The sequence below is a fragment of the Tiliqua scincoides genome, chromosome 1 (genome assembly GCF_035046505.1).
Source record: "Tiliqua scincoides isolate rTilSci1 chromosome 1, rTilSci1.hap2, whole genome shotgun sequence".
Classification (NCBI taxonomy): domain Eukaryota; kingdom Metazoa; phylum Chordata; class Lepidosauria; order Squamata; family Scincidae; genus Tiliqua; species Tiliqua scincoides.
In genome coordinates, this window is record NC_089821.1 from 241,425,046 (window position 1) to 241,441,677 (window position 16,632).

A 16,632-nucleotide genomic window follows, 5' to 3' on the forward strand; every position below is an offset into this window, starting at 1 on the left:
CTCAGCGCTGGGTATATCAACATCCAAATAAATAATGGAAGAAATAATTGTTCTGTTCAAAAAAATTCTCAGTTCTGAAAACCGGCTCAACTTGTGCAAATTCAACAGATGAAATCTTTGTACTGTGACATATTATACCAAATGGTACACAATACCCATGAAGGCTATGGAAATATCCCAGACCAGGATCCAAGCTATTTCAGGCATGCCCCAAGTCTTACAAAGGCCGAGTGAAATTTTTTTTCCTTGTTGGAAAAAGCCATATCACAAGATCACTTTCACCATCTCCTCTGTTTCAAAACTGGATTTGATATGAGATAGAGAGGCTTGCTGTTTCAGTTCTACTAATACACATGCAAAAATACCCTTCAGTGTACAAAATCAAACACATGGCTCTGCAGATACCATCCATGACTTATAATGAATGCACCTGGGCATCTCTACTTTGATTTTCATGATACACAAAGTAGTACTAAATCAGCAGTCTTAACAATAGCTGGCCCTGTTCATACCCTGATAGGGATAAGTACTTACAAAAACAAATATATATAAATGAATGAATGATGAATGTTTTAATGAATGCCAAACAGCTGAGACAGAGAAACATACCAATTTTCAAATAATGAAAAATAAATTCCATTATTGTGTGAGACCTTTGTAAAGGGGAAAAAGAAGGTAAAGGAGAGGGAATGCATTTGTTTGTAAGGAAAATAATATGAGTTTTATGAACTAATTAAAGCAATAACCTTTTCTTTCCTTTATTGCTAAGCTTTGTGGCTCTGTACAGAAGGGATGAATACATCAGGTAAAGAAACCTCTTCAGTCTCTTCTATTCTCAGTGGGACTGCATAGCTATGCAAAAAGAGGAGAAAGTTCACTTGTGCTTACAGTGTAATCTCTTATAGGAAATTAAAAACAATAACTGAGAGTTGACATTTTTAGCATAGAAGTAGCTTGGCTGTTTATCAAGATGCACAACCTACAGGGAAAAGGCAAAATCCCGGAAAGCTAAAACTAATTTAAGAATGCAGACAGTAATTTCACCATAACTGAACCTTCAGATTTTTTTTAACCTAGATTTTAGTCCAAGATTAAAATATATATTGCTCTTGTCAACTCAAGATATTGAAGTTTCTAGCACATGTTCCATTGTTAAAAGAACATATACACCCACAGAATTAAATACCAATGAAATATTGATTTATTCTAATCTTCAGAATGAGCACCTGCTGCCTAACACATTTATATGCATGTGGTGCTACGTGCATGCCAGAGAAGAACGTAAAGCAGCCTAATGTTTCACTTGGATTGATGGCAAGAGAGCCTTAAGCCCCACAAACCTTTGGGTAAAAGGCCAAATTTTGGACAACTGAAGCAATCAGCCTACCACTCAGCGTACAAGAAGACTTGCTCTTGGAAAATTTTATGACAAGCCATAGAGCACTTGGTCATCCTATTCAGGCCTACAAACAATGCCACATCCTAGGAGTTTTCTGAGATAAACCAGACCATTTGCAATGTTCCTTCTAATTTCCCCCCCTCCCACTGTGCAGAATAGTTGATGACCTGAGCATTATATAGCTGCTCATCTCCTACATCTCATAAACTCATCTCCTATAGCTTAGCATAAGCTATCTTTAAAATCTTTAACTATTATTCCATAGTAATACATTAGGCAAATACTGAAAATAGAGACACATACTTAGCAGACAGCCCTGTCAAAAACACCATAAAAATATAAATTAAACAAGAATTTTGTGACAAGTAATATATGTATATAGAATAAATGTACAGAACAATGTATAGAACTGAATATATCAAAACAAAAATACAACTTAAAACAACATTTCAAAACCCTTACACCCATAAAAATCATTTTGGTGAAATAGTATTTTAAGTGAAAGGTTAAATGTCACCATAATAGATGCTACTATCAGATTACGATTAGGAGCTAATAGGAAATGGAAGAAATAACCCTAATATTCTTTGAGTAGTTCAATGGGCAATATGAAAGAAGATAGTATCGTTAAGTAATTTATCTATTACAATATGGTGTGAGTGTAGGATTGTAGGAGTGAGAAATAGGATTAGGTTCAACAAATGGTTAAAAGAAAGATATGCCATAAATTATGCATTCACAACAATAAACTCCATTACCAAACAGAGACTGAAAACAGCCAACATAGCCACATGACACGTGTCTTAAAGTTCACTGACTGAAACACCCAACTTTTCATTTTTCCTCAAACCCATGGGACCAAAAATTGAACTGGGGCTGAGCCACAAGAAGCAGTCTAATCCTTCACCACTGATCCAAATCATTGTCCAAAGTTGTTATTAACCACAGAAAACTCTTCTGTGCATAATTTTGTGCCTACCTGCTTTAGCGATTAACATGGTGAAATAGTCAAGCTTGAAAGCATGATAAGGACTGCCATGCTATGCTAGTACCAAGGTCTTTCATTAGTATAACAAGAACCAGCTTCAAATTTCCAGTTGGGAGGAGTTGAGAGTGATTGCCCAGCATTGTATTAGCCAGTGAGGACATCTTCCAGAAGCTTCAGCTGGTCCAAGACTCTGGTTGGACCTAAAGTTACCTTCAAGCTATAAAAAAGCCTGTTGCTAGGGTGAGGTGACCTATTCCTTGTCAATCCATCATGAACATCTGTTCATATCACTGCTGGTATGACAGGTTGAAGAGTCATCCTTTGCCTATGGTCAGGCGTTAGAAAGCCCAGGTGAATGTTAATAAGTAAGTAAGTCTAGGAACTTAGCTTTATGGTTTTATCACTGTATGTGTGTGTGTGTATTCTCTCAAGTGTGTGTGTGTATTCTCTCAAGACAACTGCAGGAGAAATGCAGGGAACAACGACAGCCACTCTTTATAGCCTTCATAGATCTCACAAAGGCTTTCGACCTGGTCAGCAGAGACGGCCTCTTCAAGATTCTCCCCAAGATTGGATGTCCACCCAGGCTCCTCAGCATCATCAGATCTTTCCACAAGGACATGAAGGGCACTGTTGTCTTCGATGGCTCCACATCAGACCCTTTTGACATCCGAAGCGGAGTGAAGCAGGGCTGTGTTCTTGCACCAACCTTGTTTGGGATTTTCTTCACTGTCCTGCTGAAGCAGGCCTTTGGAACTGCAACAGAAGGCATCTATCTCCGGACCAGATCAGACAGAAAGCTCTTCAACCTCTCCAGACTGAGAGCAAAATCCAAAGTCCAGCTGAAATGTCTGCGTGACTTCCTCTTTGCCGACGATGCAGCTGTCACTACCCACTCTGCCAAAGATCTCCAGCAGCTCATGGATCGTTTTAGCAAGGCCTGCCAAGATTTTGGACTGACAATCAGCCTGAAGAAAACACAGGTCATGGTTCAGGATGTGGACTCACCTCCCTGCATTACAATCTCTGAGCATGAACTGGAGTTTGTCCATGACTTTGTGTGCCTTGGCTCAACGATCTCCGACACTCTTTCTCTCGATACTGAGCTAAACAAGCGCATCGGTAAAGCAGCTACCACATTTTCCAGACTCACAAAGAGAGTCTGGTCCAACAAGAAGCTGACGGAACATACCAAGATCCAGGTCTACAGAGCTTGCGTCCTGAGTACACTTCTGTACTGCAGCGAGTCATGGACTCTTCTTTCACAACAGGAGAGGAAACTGAGCGCTTTCCACATGCGCTGCCTCCGACGCATCCTCGGCATCACCTGGCAGGACAAAGTTCCAAACAACACAGTCCTGGAACGTGCTGGAACCCCTAGCATGTATTCACTGCTGAAACAGAGACGCCTGCGTTGGCTCGGTCATGTCGTGAGAATGGATGATGGCCGGATCCCAAAGGATCTCCTCTATGGAGAACTCGTGCAAGGAAAGCGCCCTACAGGTAGACCACAGCTGCGATACAAGGACATCTGCAAGAGAGATCTGAAGACCTTAGGGATGGACCTCAACAAGTGGGAAACCCTGGCCTCTGAGCGGCCCGCTTGGAGGCAGGCTGTGCAGCATGGCCTTTCCCAGTTTGAAGAGACACTTTGCCAACAGTCTGAGGCTAAGAGGCAAAGAAGGAAGGCCCATAGCCAGGGAGACAGACCAGGGACAGACTGCACTTGCTCCCGGTGTGGAAGGGATTGTCACTCCCGGATTGGCCTTTTCAGCCACACTAGATGCTGTGCCAGAACCACCTTTCAGAGCGCGATACCAGTCTTTCGAGACTGAAGGTTGCCAATACAATTCTCTTAAGTAATTAAGTGCCTTTCACCTGTAACAATATTTCTATTTTTTAAAGAAATCATTATAAATTTTCAGGTTTGTGTCTGAGTACAAGGAAACCGAACCATCTAAATCTTGCCTGGGTCATTCAGTCAAACTACTAAAGCAAACCAAAGCTTTGAGATTTGAATCCCTGGAGTTGGGGGACTCTAGAGTTTACAAGGACTGGGAAATTAGCCCATAGGACTTCAGCTTCCACTTAGCTGGAAGACTGGCCATTAAAATAGGGGGTGGTGGCACCTACCATTGGCCACACACCCATCTGGCTGGGGTGTCTGGCCAGGAAGGTGGAAGGGTGTGTGTGCAAGAACCTATTCTTACCATGAGGAGTATAGCCCTGTGAAATGTACACTGCTATCTCATCGAGTGTTGTGATTTTTGAGATGGGGGACTACACTGGAACATATAAACAACATGCATCTCTGACTCACTGGGAGTTGTTAAGCCAGTGAGGTGAGGGTGTGTAGGAATGGTTTAAGAGACCAAAACTGTGACAGTTTTCCTCTCTTCAGCAAGCAGTAGTAGCTGGAGAGCAGGGGCAATTTGGCTAGGGACCACAATACTGTATGAAGGAAGGGTTAAACCTCCTCTCCCTACACCCCACAGGTCCAAACCAAATTTCACCTTGTGGCTGCTTTTTGGAGTTCCAGCCACAAGACTCCCATGTCACATCTAGTTGGGCCCTTCAGTCTCAGTCTCTTCTCACAACATACCTGTCATTGCACTTCGTTTATCATCTGGAATTCAATTCCATAAATCTACAGTTTGAATTTCGAACCAGAAGTTAAATATAAAATGTTATGAATATAATTCATAACAGAGCAAAAGAAAACTTAAGACCAACATTTCCATTGATATTAATTTTGCTGATGGTTTATTCACAATTTAAGCCTGGTGCTTATCAAAAAAGAGAACCATGAACGGTGGTGTGAACCCTACTGAATTCCAGTTTCTTTAGCCTTTAATCCAGACCAAAAATCTTTTAACAAGCACATAACTTCTATTGTTTAGGCCTAACAAACCAAAGCAAACTTATCAGAAATGTTTGCCCTTTAAAAAGAAAAGAACATGAATCGATTTCATTACTGTCATACTGTGTAGAGAAAAACAGAATTTAGTCATAAAGGGGAATTTTTTTTAGCTTATATGCAACATTTAAAATGACAATTACACAATCACTGTGCATTAATTGGCTTCCATTTAAGGAGGATAGCAAGCTTTTCCTGTGAAGATAATAAACATAACATTGCTCCCATCCTCAGCTTTTTGAGACTGAGTAAAAAGAAAAGAGGTTAAGAATAGCCTGTCACTTCAGGCTTTGAGTACTAAATTATTAATTCACACAAAATACTACATTAAAATACTATTAACCAACCAAAGACAGCATATGCAGACTTGAAAAGTAGTTTTTACACTTGGTTAGACTATAAAATAAGTCTCTGACACATAAACTGAATTCCATTTACTTTTCTTTTGTTTCTCATTATTTTCTTTGCCATTCTCACTGATCAAAGTGGCTTGTTGAAGTTTGTGTTTTCTACCTTCAGTCTGTCTTATTTTTCCTGCTGTGAACTAGTTAAGCTGAGACTTCAAAATCACTCCTCAAGCTATAAACATGGCATTAGTTTATAGCATGAGGAGTGATTGTGAAGGGATTTAGATCTTCAGTGTAGGGTTAACATAGGAGAGGAGAGAGCATGTCACTATCCAAGCATGTACTGAACACCAACAGAAACAATGCAGTATAACATCAGAAAAGGCAATTTTAAAACAATATACAGGTTGAGTCTCATTATTTGCAAGGGTTCCGTTCCCAGAACTCACGTGGATGGCAAAAATAGCATTAAAGCAGTGGTTCTCACACATTTAGCACTGGGATCTGCGTTTTAGCATGAGAACCTGTTAGGACCCACCAAAAATGATGTTATGACCGGAAATGACATCATTCAGGAAAATTTTTAACAATCCTAGTCTGCAATCCTAACCACACTGACCCAGGAGTAAATTCCATTTACTATCATTGTTAAAAGAATATACATAGTAGTTTGTTAAAAGTACAGTTCTGTAACATTTCCCCAAATGCAGTCACATGGTAGCATCAAGTCAAATATATTAAAAATAAAATATTGAAATGAATGGGAACCCACCTGAAATTGGCTCGCGACCCACCTAGTGGGTCCCAATCCAAAGTTTGAGAAATACTGCATTAAAGCAAATCCATTTAAAAAACAATGTCCCTTTGCTAGGTGATTTTAAAACAGCCTTGCTGACCTTTGTGATGTAAGACAGAGTCATTAAGCAGACAGTCCATCAATCAGTCTCTCTCCAGGTGCTTAGACAGGCTCAGGGAGAAGGGAGGGTTCTAAGTGCCTTGAGAGAGAATGATCAATGGATTGTCAGCTGGCTGCCCTCTCACATTAACGAGGGCATGTTTTCCTTTAATTTAAAGGGCCCTTCTCATTGCATTGAGATAGAACTTCCATGGATTTTTCCACAGGTGAAAAATCCATGGATAATTAGGTTATACCTGTAATCGCTTTCATGACTGTCTCTCTGCAACAGTAAGAAAAGCAGTTTTCTTAAACTGTGATTTTAAAGGGATGCATTTTTCCCCTTCTCCAGGGATCAGCACATTCCTTCTCATTTGCAGTAGCAATTTGTGTTGAGTCAAATTTGTGAATAAAAAAATCTGTGTATAACAAGGTTGGACCTGTATTCACTTTTCAAGCTCGATTGATCAGAAGACTCTTCATTTTAATTAGCATTTGATCCCTTCTATACATAACATAAACTGGTTCTAATCAGAGTGATTCCCTGGATCTTTTTTAATGAGATATTAAAGTCATATAAATATGAGACAACACTATGATTGGGTTACCCAGACATTATCCTTTAGGTCTCCATGTTCAGCAGGTTGAGAGTCGTTTGCAGTTTGTGAAAGCATATACCAGTGGTTCCCAAACTGTGCATCATGGTGCCCGAGGTGCCGCAGTGAACTCACAAGGGTGCCATAGGACGTCCCCAGTAGTCTCTTTTTCCAGATCTCCCAGGTGCTGCCATCATCACACGAAATGTCACCCAATCCATGATAGCAGTGCCCAGGAGAGTTGGGAAGAAGAGGCCATGAAAGAAGGGTGCCGTGTCATAGTAAGTTTGGGAAATGGTGGCGCATAAAATTGTTTGTGCTTTGCAACAGTAACAAGCAGGTAATTCCTTATTTTTGCTCTTAAATCTTTCATGATCTCTACTCCTTTCATCATTATGCATTCTGTTACCAATGTATGTAACCTGGGGCTTTCTCTATGATTCCTCCTATTTTTTAGTCCCTTAATTTCTTCCTGTCACAGCTAAAGCAGTCTCCTAAACATAGAAAGTGACATGGAGCTTCTTGGTTCTGCCAAGGAAAATAGCTACGTAGCCCATTATAATCAGTAATGCATCATTTCTTTGTTTTTTATAGACTTAATTTGCTACCTTCCAGTTTCCCTCCCCATCTCCTGCCAAGTTTTTGTATTTTATCACCCATTTACAGGGCTCCTATATACCTCATTTTAGAAGGCCAAGGTACACTAAGGAGAACATTAAACTCACTTGCAGGAAACCTTCGTTCTGTCAGCTACCATGGTCCACTGCTGCTGATTAGTGGAAACTTCAATGTAATAACTGTAGCTCCTGTCATCACAATCCCAAAGAAGTAGCCTGGATAAAGCAGAGAGCAAGAATTCAGCAGTCACCAGTAAACAACATGTAGTATAATTTATTTCTGCAAATTCTCTTTACTTCTTATTTAGCGTAATCATTTGTTTTGGAATATACCGCTAAAAATAATCAGCAAACTCTCTGCAGACATTACTTATAATTCTTTTTCAAAATCAAAAATACATTTATTACTTAGATGCATCTGAATGTTATATAAAAAACCTGCCAGACAATTTCTAAGAGACTGATCCAACCTCTTCTTAAATTTTCTAAAGATAATTACATACATTAAATTTGTTAAACTGGTAAGCATGAATGCAATTCCATAGCCTAACTGAAGATTACTCTGCTGTTCACAGGTCAACATAGAATGTGCACCCTGTCAACAGAAGACGGGAAAGAACCACCACAACAACACAACACATTCCTTCTTCGGACAGAAGATGTACTGCTACATAGACTGATCTCTTTTCTTTCTTTTTTTACATACAAGACGTTCACATTAACAGGGAAGGTTTACAGTCCCCAGTGGAAATCCACTGCCAGATACAGAACAAACTAGAACTGGTGGTGAAGGGTAATATAGTCAAGTACTAAAATGTAAAATCAAGTTTCATCCACAAGTTTTTATAAAGATTTGAATTAACCAATCTACGCTGATACCTTTCACATGGAAATACAGCTGCAACACAGACTTCCTAATAATTGAACTGATCTTCAACTGATATTAAATGCAACGTTATCTTAAAAAGCCACTTTCATCTTCTCTCAGGCTTGCTATAGGTTTTGTTTTGGCACCAATGATTTGGTTTGGTTTTTTAATTAATTAACAGATGTTATTTCACTTACATCTTACATAAATGCTCTGACTGGCTGCATATCACTGATCAGCAGGAGTTTGGTTTATAGCAACAAATTGTTCTCTTTGCTGCTGTTTTGATACAAAATTCAATAGTAAATATCTTTTCACAAGCTTTGACTGCTATTGGAATTATAAGTGACTGGAAATAGAGCCAAAAAGATTCCTTTACTTTCAAATAACACTGTTTCATCCATGTAGAACAGGGGTGGCCAACTTGTGGCACACAGCCACTTTCAACGTGGTACACTCAAAATCACCATATATTTTAAAAAAAACATGTAAGTAATAACAAAGAAAGCACCACAGCAGTTTACGGTTTGTTTGATTTCTTTGCTACTCCTTACACAGCACACCCCTAAGTTTCTAATGCTGTAATGGGCACACTCAGTGCAGAAAAAGAACTATGGACAGTAGAGAAGGACAATAGGGTGAAAGTTAATAAGCTGCACCCCACTACTGAGTGGGTCACTTGCTTACCCAAGAAGGTAGGTATTGGTGTAGTGCTGAAGAGATGAAGGGCAGGTTATAGGGGAGGGGGGGTTGAGCAGGGCAGTGCAGAGATGGGCCAATGAGATCAGCAAACCCAGGTGGCCAAGCCAAGAAGAGATACCATCTTCAAGAAAATCATCCAGAAAAAAATCCTGGCTAGGGTCTTCTTTGAAGACAAGAACGTGGGCAGGCAGGGAGGAGGCAGGGCCAAGCAGTGCATGAACAGCAGATTCCAGAGCTCTTGGAATTAGTCTGTTTTTCTCCTTATTTTTTGCGGATTCAAGGAAATTCGAGGACAAAGGTCAGAGCCTGGCCGGGGGAGGGGGCTTTCCTCCCGGGACACAGCCATTGAGGCAGATAAGGAGAAATGGTGAAATTCACCACTAAGCTGTGAAAACCCCTGTGGTGATATCATCTACGAAAGAAGGAAATTGGGAGATCAAAGTAAGTGCTGACTTTATTAGGCAAATCTTGGCTTCAAATGATTGATATGTGTTGATTTGGGTTAACGTTCTGGAGAAAAAGGAGAAAGGGGGAATATTCCCTCGACTTACTGGTGTTTTTTTTAAACCCGAGACGATACGGTGCGATTTTGATATTATATTGACTATGATCTGATTGATATAACTTTACAAATTTTGCAAATTGGTATTGGATACAAATTTTACTAGACTTTATCTTGGACTATTTTGGACTATTTAAATATGCGGAAGGATACTGAGCGGCAAATTGACTTTGTTTAGTCTGAAGATCTTATATTTCACATTCCACATTCCACAGTAAAAAGAGCTGCTTATGACATCTAGTGGATTAAAAGAGAATTGCAAAGGGAAAAATGTCGGAGGAAGAATGGGGAAACCTCATGGAAGAAAAATTACAAACTTTAATTCTATTGAGTCAGCAAGGAATCCGATTTTTACAAATTCAAATCAGTGTGGAAATCTTAAGCCAAAAGATAAATAAACTGAGTGACATGAAAGAAAAAAGCGTAATGGAGGCGATTATTGATCAACAACCTCTCAGCGGCTTTCGATACCATCGACCATGGTATCCTTCTGGGCCGACTGGCCAAGTTGGGAGTTGGAGGCACTGTTTTGTGGTGGTTCTGCTCCTACTTGGAGGATCGGTCCCAGATGGTGGTGCTGGGGGATGCCTGTTCGACACCCTGGCCCTTGAGGTGCGGGGTGCCACAGGGCTCAATTCTGTCCCCCATGCTATTTAACATCTACATGAAGCCGCTGGGACAGGTCATCTGGGGGTGTGGAGTGGGGTGCCATCAATATGCCGATGACACTCAGCTCTATCTCTCCTTTCCTCCAGATTCCAGGGTGGCGGTTGAGGGCCTGGAGCGCTGTCTGGAGGCAGTGAGGATCTGGATGGGGGCTAACAAGCTGAAATTAAATCCGGATAAGATAGAGGCTCTCCTGGTTCAGAAATCCTTGATGCAGGTGCTGGACTATCGGCTTGCTCTGAATGGGGTTGCACTCCCCCTGAAGGAGCAGGTCTGCAGCTTGGGGGTCCACCTGGACTCGCAGCTGCTCCTGGATTCCCAGGTGGCGGCTGTGGCTAGGGGGACCGTCGCTCAGCTTTGGCTGGTGCGCCAGCTGCGGCCGTACTTGGATTGTGCAGACCTGGCCACGGTGATCCATGCCTCGGTGACATTGAGGTTAGATTACTGTAATGCGCTCTATGTGGGGCTGCCCTTGAAGACGGTTCGGAAACTGCAACTAGTGCAGAATGCGGTGGCCTGTGTGGTTACTGGAGGTAGGCGGTTCGACCCTGTCAGTCCGCTTCTCCAGCGGCTGCATTGGCTGCCCATTCATTTCCAGGCCCAATTCAAGGTGCTGGTTTTGACCTTTAAAGCCCTATACTGCTCTGGGCCAGGGTATCTTAGAGATCACCTACTCCTGTACAATCCGGCTCGTCCTCTTAGGTCATCAGTGACGGCCTTTTTACAAGTGCTGCCGCCTAGGGAGGTATGTGGGGCGGCGGCAAGAAATAGGGCCTTCTCAGTAGTGGCACCAATGCTATGGAACTCCATTCCCCTTGACTTAAGAATGGCTCCCTCTCTTGAGACTTTTCGGCGAGGCCTGAAAACCCTTCTGTTTAAACAAGCCTTCTGAGTTCTCGGCCTTTTTAACATCTTTTATATTTTTTACAGGCCTGATTCTATTATGATTTGCTGCTGCTCTATGCTCTTTTTACCGGACTATTTTTTATCTGACTGCTGAGTTTATGATATGTGTTAATATGTTTTTATTTGTTTTAAATTATGTTTTTAATCTGTTTTAACCTGTTGTAAGCCACCTTGAGTCCCTTCGGGGAGAAAGGCGGGGTAAAAATAAAGTAGTTGTTGTTATTGTTATTGTTATTATTATTATTATTATTATTATTATTATTATTATTATTATTATTATTATTATTATTAGGAATGATGATATGATAGTAAAAAAGGTTAAATTTGTATGTTAAAAATATATATGTAATTGAAAATACACTTGGGGATGTTAAGTTTAGAGATAGTAAAAATGGTTATTAGTGTGGTAAAATAATAAGTGTTTAATTTTTAGAAAGGGAAAGGTAGTTAGGAAGGATTTTATATATCATATAAAGCAACATATATTAATAAAACATTTTGTAGGTTAGGTATTGGAAGGAGTCTAGAAGGTTGATATAAACAGGAACGGTAGAAATGATGATATAGAAAGTATAAGAAGTAGATATAGTATATAAGTATAATATAGGGTATGTAGAGATAATTATATATTTTCTATTTTTTTGTTTAATTTTCTCCCTTATTTTTTAGGTTAATGAGGGTTAAAAGTAGAAGAATAGCAGATTAAGAATGTAGAATGATGTATTAAATAATTTGGTAGATGATGTCTTGTAACCTCTATTGTTTGTGGAGTATGTGTTTGTAGTGTATGTTTGTGTGTATTAATAAAAATTATTTTAAAAAAAAAAGAAGGTGGGCAGGCAGAGGGGGGCTGGCTGAGCTGTGCAGAAGGGCAATGAACACACATTATATGGAGCTTGGAACAAGACCTGCTGGGCTGGAGTAAAGGTCCATGCAGACCTGCCTTTCTGGCCTCATCAGAAGTCAGTCAGGGGTCTTTGGAAAGCCCCAAATAGGCTCTGTACCTGTACCTTCTGGAACTCAGAGACATACTGCCCTTGAACTTGGAGGCTCTATTTAGCTATCATGGTAATTGCTAGTGGCATGTTCAAGATTCTCCACATAAAAAATGGCACGTGGCCACCCTAATCTAGAAGGAATATTTTCAATTGTAGCATTCTAATTGGAACGCCTGAATTATGCACATTATGGCATGCTATGTTGTACCAATTGTGATTTTTAAACTTCTTTTCCTTAATTTACCACCAGGTTCAGACTTATAAGGCCTACTCTGTCTCAGGCCTATTCACTGAAATGGCACCTAATAAAATACGAAAATTGCACCATGTTGCCTGAGCTTTGTAGTGCCATTTGCAGAAGGTTTTATCTTAGTTATCAAGGCAATTATAATCGTTTTCATAATCATTTGGTCTTTTTCTTTGGGGAAAAAAGTGACTAACATTAATTATGATACACTCATAATATATTGCAATTACATTTGATGATTTCTATTAAATCCCTAAGGATTGTCCTCCATGAAAACACATTGAACTTTTGCACCCAACATTTTTTCCTACTTAGATTGCTATCCTTTAAACTTGGATGTAATACAATATTTTCAAAAAGACTGAAAACATCCATAAATAGGCCATCATGGGCCATCTATGCTCTAATAATTATGCATTTTCTCAAATGCATAAAGTGGAGTGCCACCTACCTTTATCAAGTCTACTTTAAATGCTTGCAACATGTCGCTACAGCAACTAAGAAATATCTGTTGCTATATTAGACTTTCATAAATGCCAGGTAATCACATATTTTTGTCTCCTACTCAAACAAGTGTGTGAATATATATCTCTATATAGAAAGCCAATTACAGTTTTCTTACAAGAATATTTAAGGTTTATATCATGTATTCCCTTCTCCCCAGTGAAGCTATTCTGCTTGCTTTTAACTAGTGAGAAAAATATTAGTTCTGCAAAAATTATCCACTCTTCACCAGCAGCAAGCCTCAGTTGCCTCTTTTTAATGCTGAGGAGGGGAATTTGACCTAGCTGTGGGATAAACAAAGACCCTTATAGCTTCTAGGAAGCTAATTCACAATTTGGCATACTTTTAACAATTTATTTATTATAAATAAAAGCAATAAACTCAAATTTCAAGAATATAAAAGGCTTTTCCTTCCTCAACCCTAAATTCTTTAAAATTGACTGGGTAAGACAAACAAGATTTACAAAGCCTGTTCCAGAATCCTCCTCTTAATCCCAGGCTGTTACTAATATTAATAAGTAATAATTTCAGAAGCTAAAATAAAAGGGTTCTGAAGGAAGACTTTTAGTTCTCATTAGTGCTGACTTTCTGCAAATTAAAAATTTAGAGCTGTTTCAGTCAGAATTCCCAGAGGCATCATCCAAACTTGGTCAGAAGAAAGACTCAGCTATCTGAAATTCTGCTTTCTCACCCACCATATTTTGTGCAGCTGCAGAGATCTTTTTGTTGCCCTAAGCAAGACTGTAGCTAACTTGCTTATTAAAAAAAGTCTGTGGACTTAAGGGCAGAATCTTAGATATGTGTTGTGCGCAAACACAGATATAAATCAATGTTAATTTCTTCTAATTGTAGGCTAAATCTTTTGAAGGATTACAAGAAGTGACAAAAGCAAAAACATATGTAAATTTTTTAAAGGAATTCAATTATGTTTTCCAATGGAATTCTTTTCATCACTGGGGACTCTCTACAATTTCCTTGATTCTAATCTTCAAAGTGTCAAATGGGTGTCAAAGTGTTAAATGGAAACTCAAATGGGTGTCAAAATTCAAGTATTTCCAATTATATTATCAGCAGCTAATATCATTCTGTTGAATATCTTAACTAAATATCAAACTGATGGGGTTTTCAGGGCAAAATGGCTACAAATTCATAGCCAATTCCATAGAGAGGTAAAAACCTATTGGGCTATTATCAGTGAACATTTACCTAATGTGAGCAGCCTGCCAAACACTGTACAGATGCTTAAGCCCATTTTACATAGTCTTGAAGCTCACATAACTCTGGCTGAAATTAAGCATACAGTAAGTTAAAAGGTGTAATCTCTTCTAACATGCCTACTGAAAAAGTCTAATTGTTCTTTTTTGTACAAACTAATAAGTTGCTTCCTTGCTTCTTCTACATTGGAAGAGGAAAAAGTACATGTTGCACAGAATTTATTCGGCATGAGTTGCCTTTTCAGACTACCGCAGAGATTTTCAAGTTCTTATACACACATTCACTAGTTCACATGGGATACAAGGTCCACACTACGTGCCACAGATACTAATTCCTTCAAATGTATTCCAGGCAAACTATCATGGTACACATAGTGGCACAGCTAGCACGCCCCGTTATGGATACAGCAAGGCTGAAAGAGAATGTTTGAACAAAGACAACGGAACTGCATACAACACAGAAAAATTAGTTAGGGCAATGGTGTGCCAGCTACTGAAACTTCCTATATTAGAAGAAAATGTTAAATTAGTCTTCGTTAGTCAAGTCTTGCCCTGTGGGCTGTGGAAAGAAATGCTGAGTGAACTTGATGTTCATCCGGCTCACTTCCTGCAATATCTAGAATATTAAACATTTGCCTCAGCAGCATCAACCTTGCTTAGAAGTACATTAATTGAAATAGCCTAGCAATGAGCATAATAAAAATTTGAAGGCATCACCTCACATTTTTAGGCAGTCTGTCAGAGCTTATTATTCTAGCAGCCGCATCTTATCCACATCTTATCTGGGGCTTAAGGTGACAAATCTTGTGATCCATCATAGTCCTGGGCTTACAATGTGAAAGCCATGCTGCTGTTGTATGCACTGGGGCTATTGGTGCAAACTGTTGAAGACCTTGCACATGCAACAGTGGCTCACAGACATCATGCTGGAGCAGATATATCAGCGGCAGAGGTAGTGCCGCGCAGCAAGCAGGCCAGACAGAAGTAGTTCTGGAAAGGATCTTGGCAGCAGCCAAAAGCACAAAGATCCTATTCCCCCTTCCATAATTCAAACTGCACCAAGACTCCCTGAACTAAGAGTCCAATCCTAAGCTTGGTGCACCAACTTACAAAGCATATAGCTACAAAAGCATTGTATATATTCAATAATGTTTAGGTGTTCTATAAAGATTAATATTAAACTCAGTTCACATGTTCTCTCCCCTCCCCGTGTGTGTAACTCATAAGATTTTACTTACTTTTTGTCATTGCTTATGGTCAGAACAAATCCAATTTCACTTACTTATTATACTTAATTCAGCATGCTCAGATTTCAACATTTAGTCACACTGTTATAATATTTTTTGACACTATAATGACCAAACAAAAAGTAGGGATAGAAAAATTTGACATTAATAGTCTGAGAAGGAAGAAATTAAGAACCCAATCCTCATCAACTTTCCAGCACTGACGCAACGATAATACAACCCAAGGTAAGGGAACAAATGTTCTTTTACCTTGAGGAGGTCTCCATGACTGCCTTCCCAGTGCAGGATGCAACGCACACCCCTTTGGCACGGCTGCATCATAAGAACATAAGAACAGCCCCACTGGATCAGGCCATAGGCCCATCTAGTCCAGCTTCCTGTATCTCACAGCGGCCCACCAAATGCCCCAGGGAGCACACCAGATAACAAGAGACCTCGTCCTGGTGCTCTCCCCTACATCTGGCATTCTGACTTAACCCATTCCTAAAATCAGGAGGTTGCGCATACACATCATGGCTTGTACCCCATAATGGATTTTTCCTCCAGAAACCCGTCCAATCCACTTTTAAAGGCGTCTAGGCTAGACGCCAGCACCACATCCTGTGGCAAGGAGTTCCACAGACTGACCACGCGCTGAGTAAAGAAATATTTTCTTTTGTCTGTCCTAACCCGCCCAACACTCAATTTTAGTGGATGTCCCCTGGTTCTGGTATTATGTGAGAGTGTAAAGAGCATCTCCCTATCCACTCTGTCCTTCCCCTGCATAATTTTGTATGTCTCAATCATGTCCCCCCTCAAGCGTCTCTTTTCTAGGCTGAAGAGGCCCAAACGCCGTAGCCTTTTCTCATAAGGAAGGTGCCCCAGCCCCGTAATCAGCTTAGTCGCTCTCTTTTGCACCTTTTCCATTTCCACTATGTCTTTTTTGAGATGCGGCGACCAGAACTGGACACAATACTCCA

General features: G+C 40.0%; 1 protein-coding gene across 3 annotated transcripts in view; it reads right to left on the reverse strand.

The window, feature by feature from the left end:
• Positions 1 to 16,632, reverse strand: part of BTBD9 (BTB domain containing 9) — a 207,661-nt gene that overhangs the window by 44,596 nt on the left and 146,433 nt on the right. For all 3 annotated transcript variants that reach the window (XM_066611621.1, XM_066611619.1, XM_066611620.1), the window contains one exon: positions 7,868 to 7,975. In XM_066611621.1, coding sequence (XP_066467718.1) covers positions 7,868 to 7,975 — 108 coding nt within the window. The remainder of the gene's footprint in view (positions 1 to 7,867; positions 7,976 to 16,632) is intronic.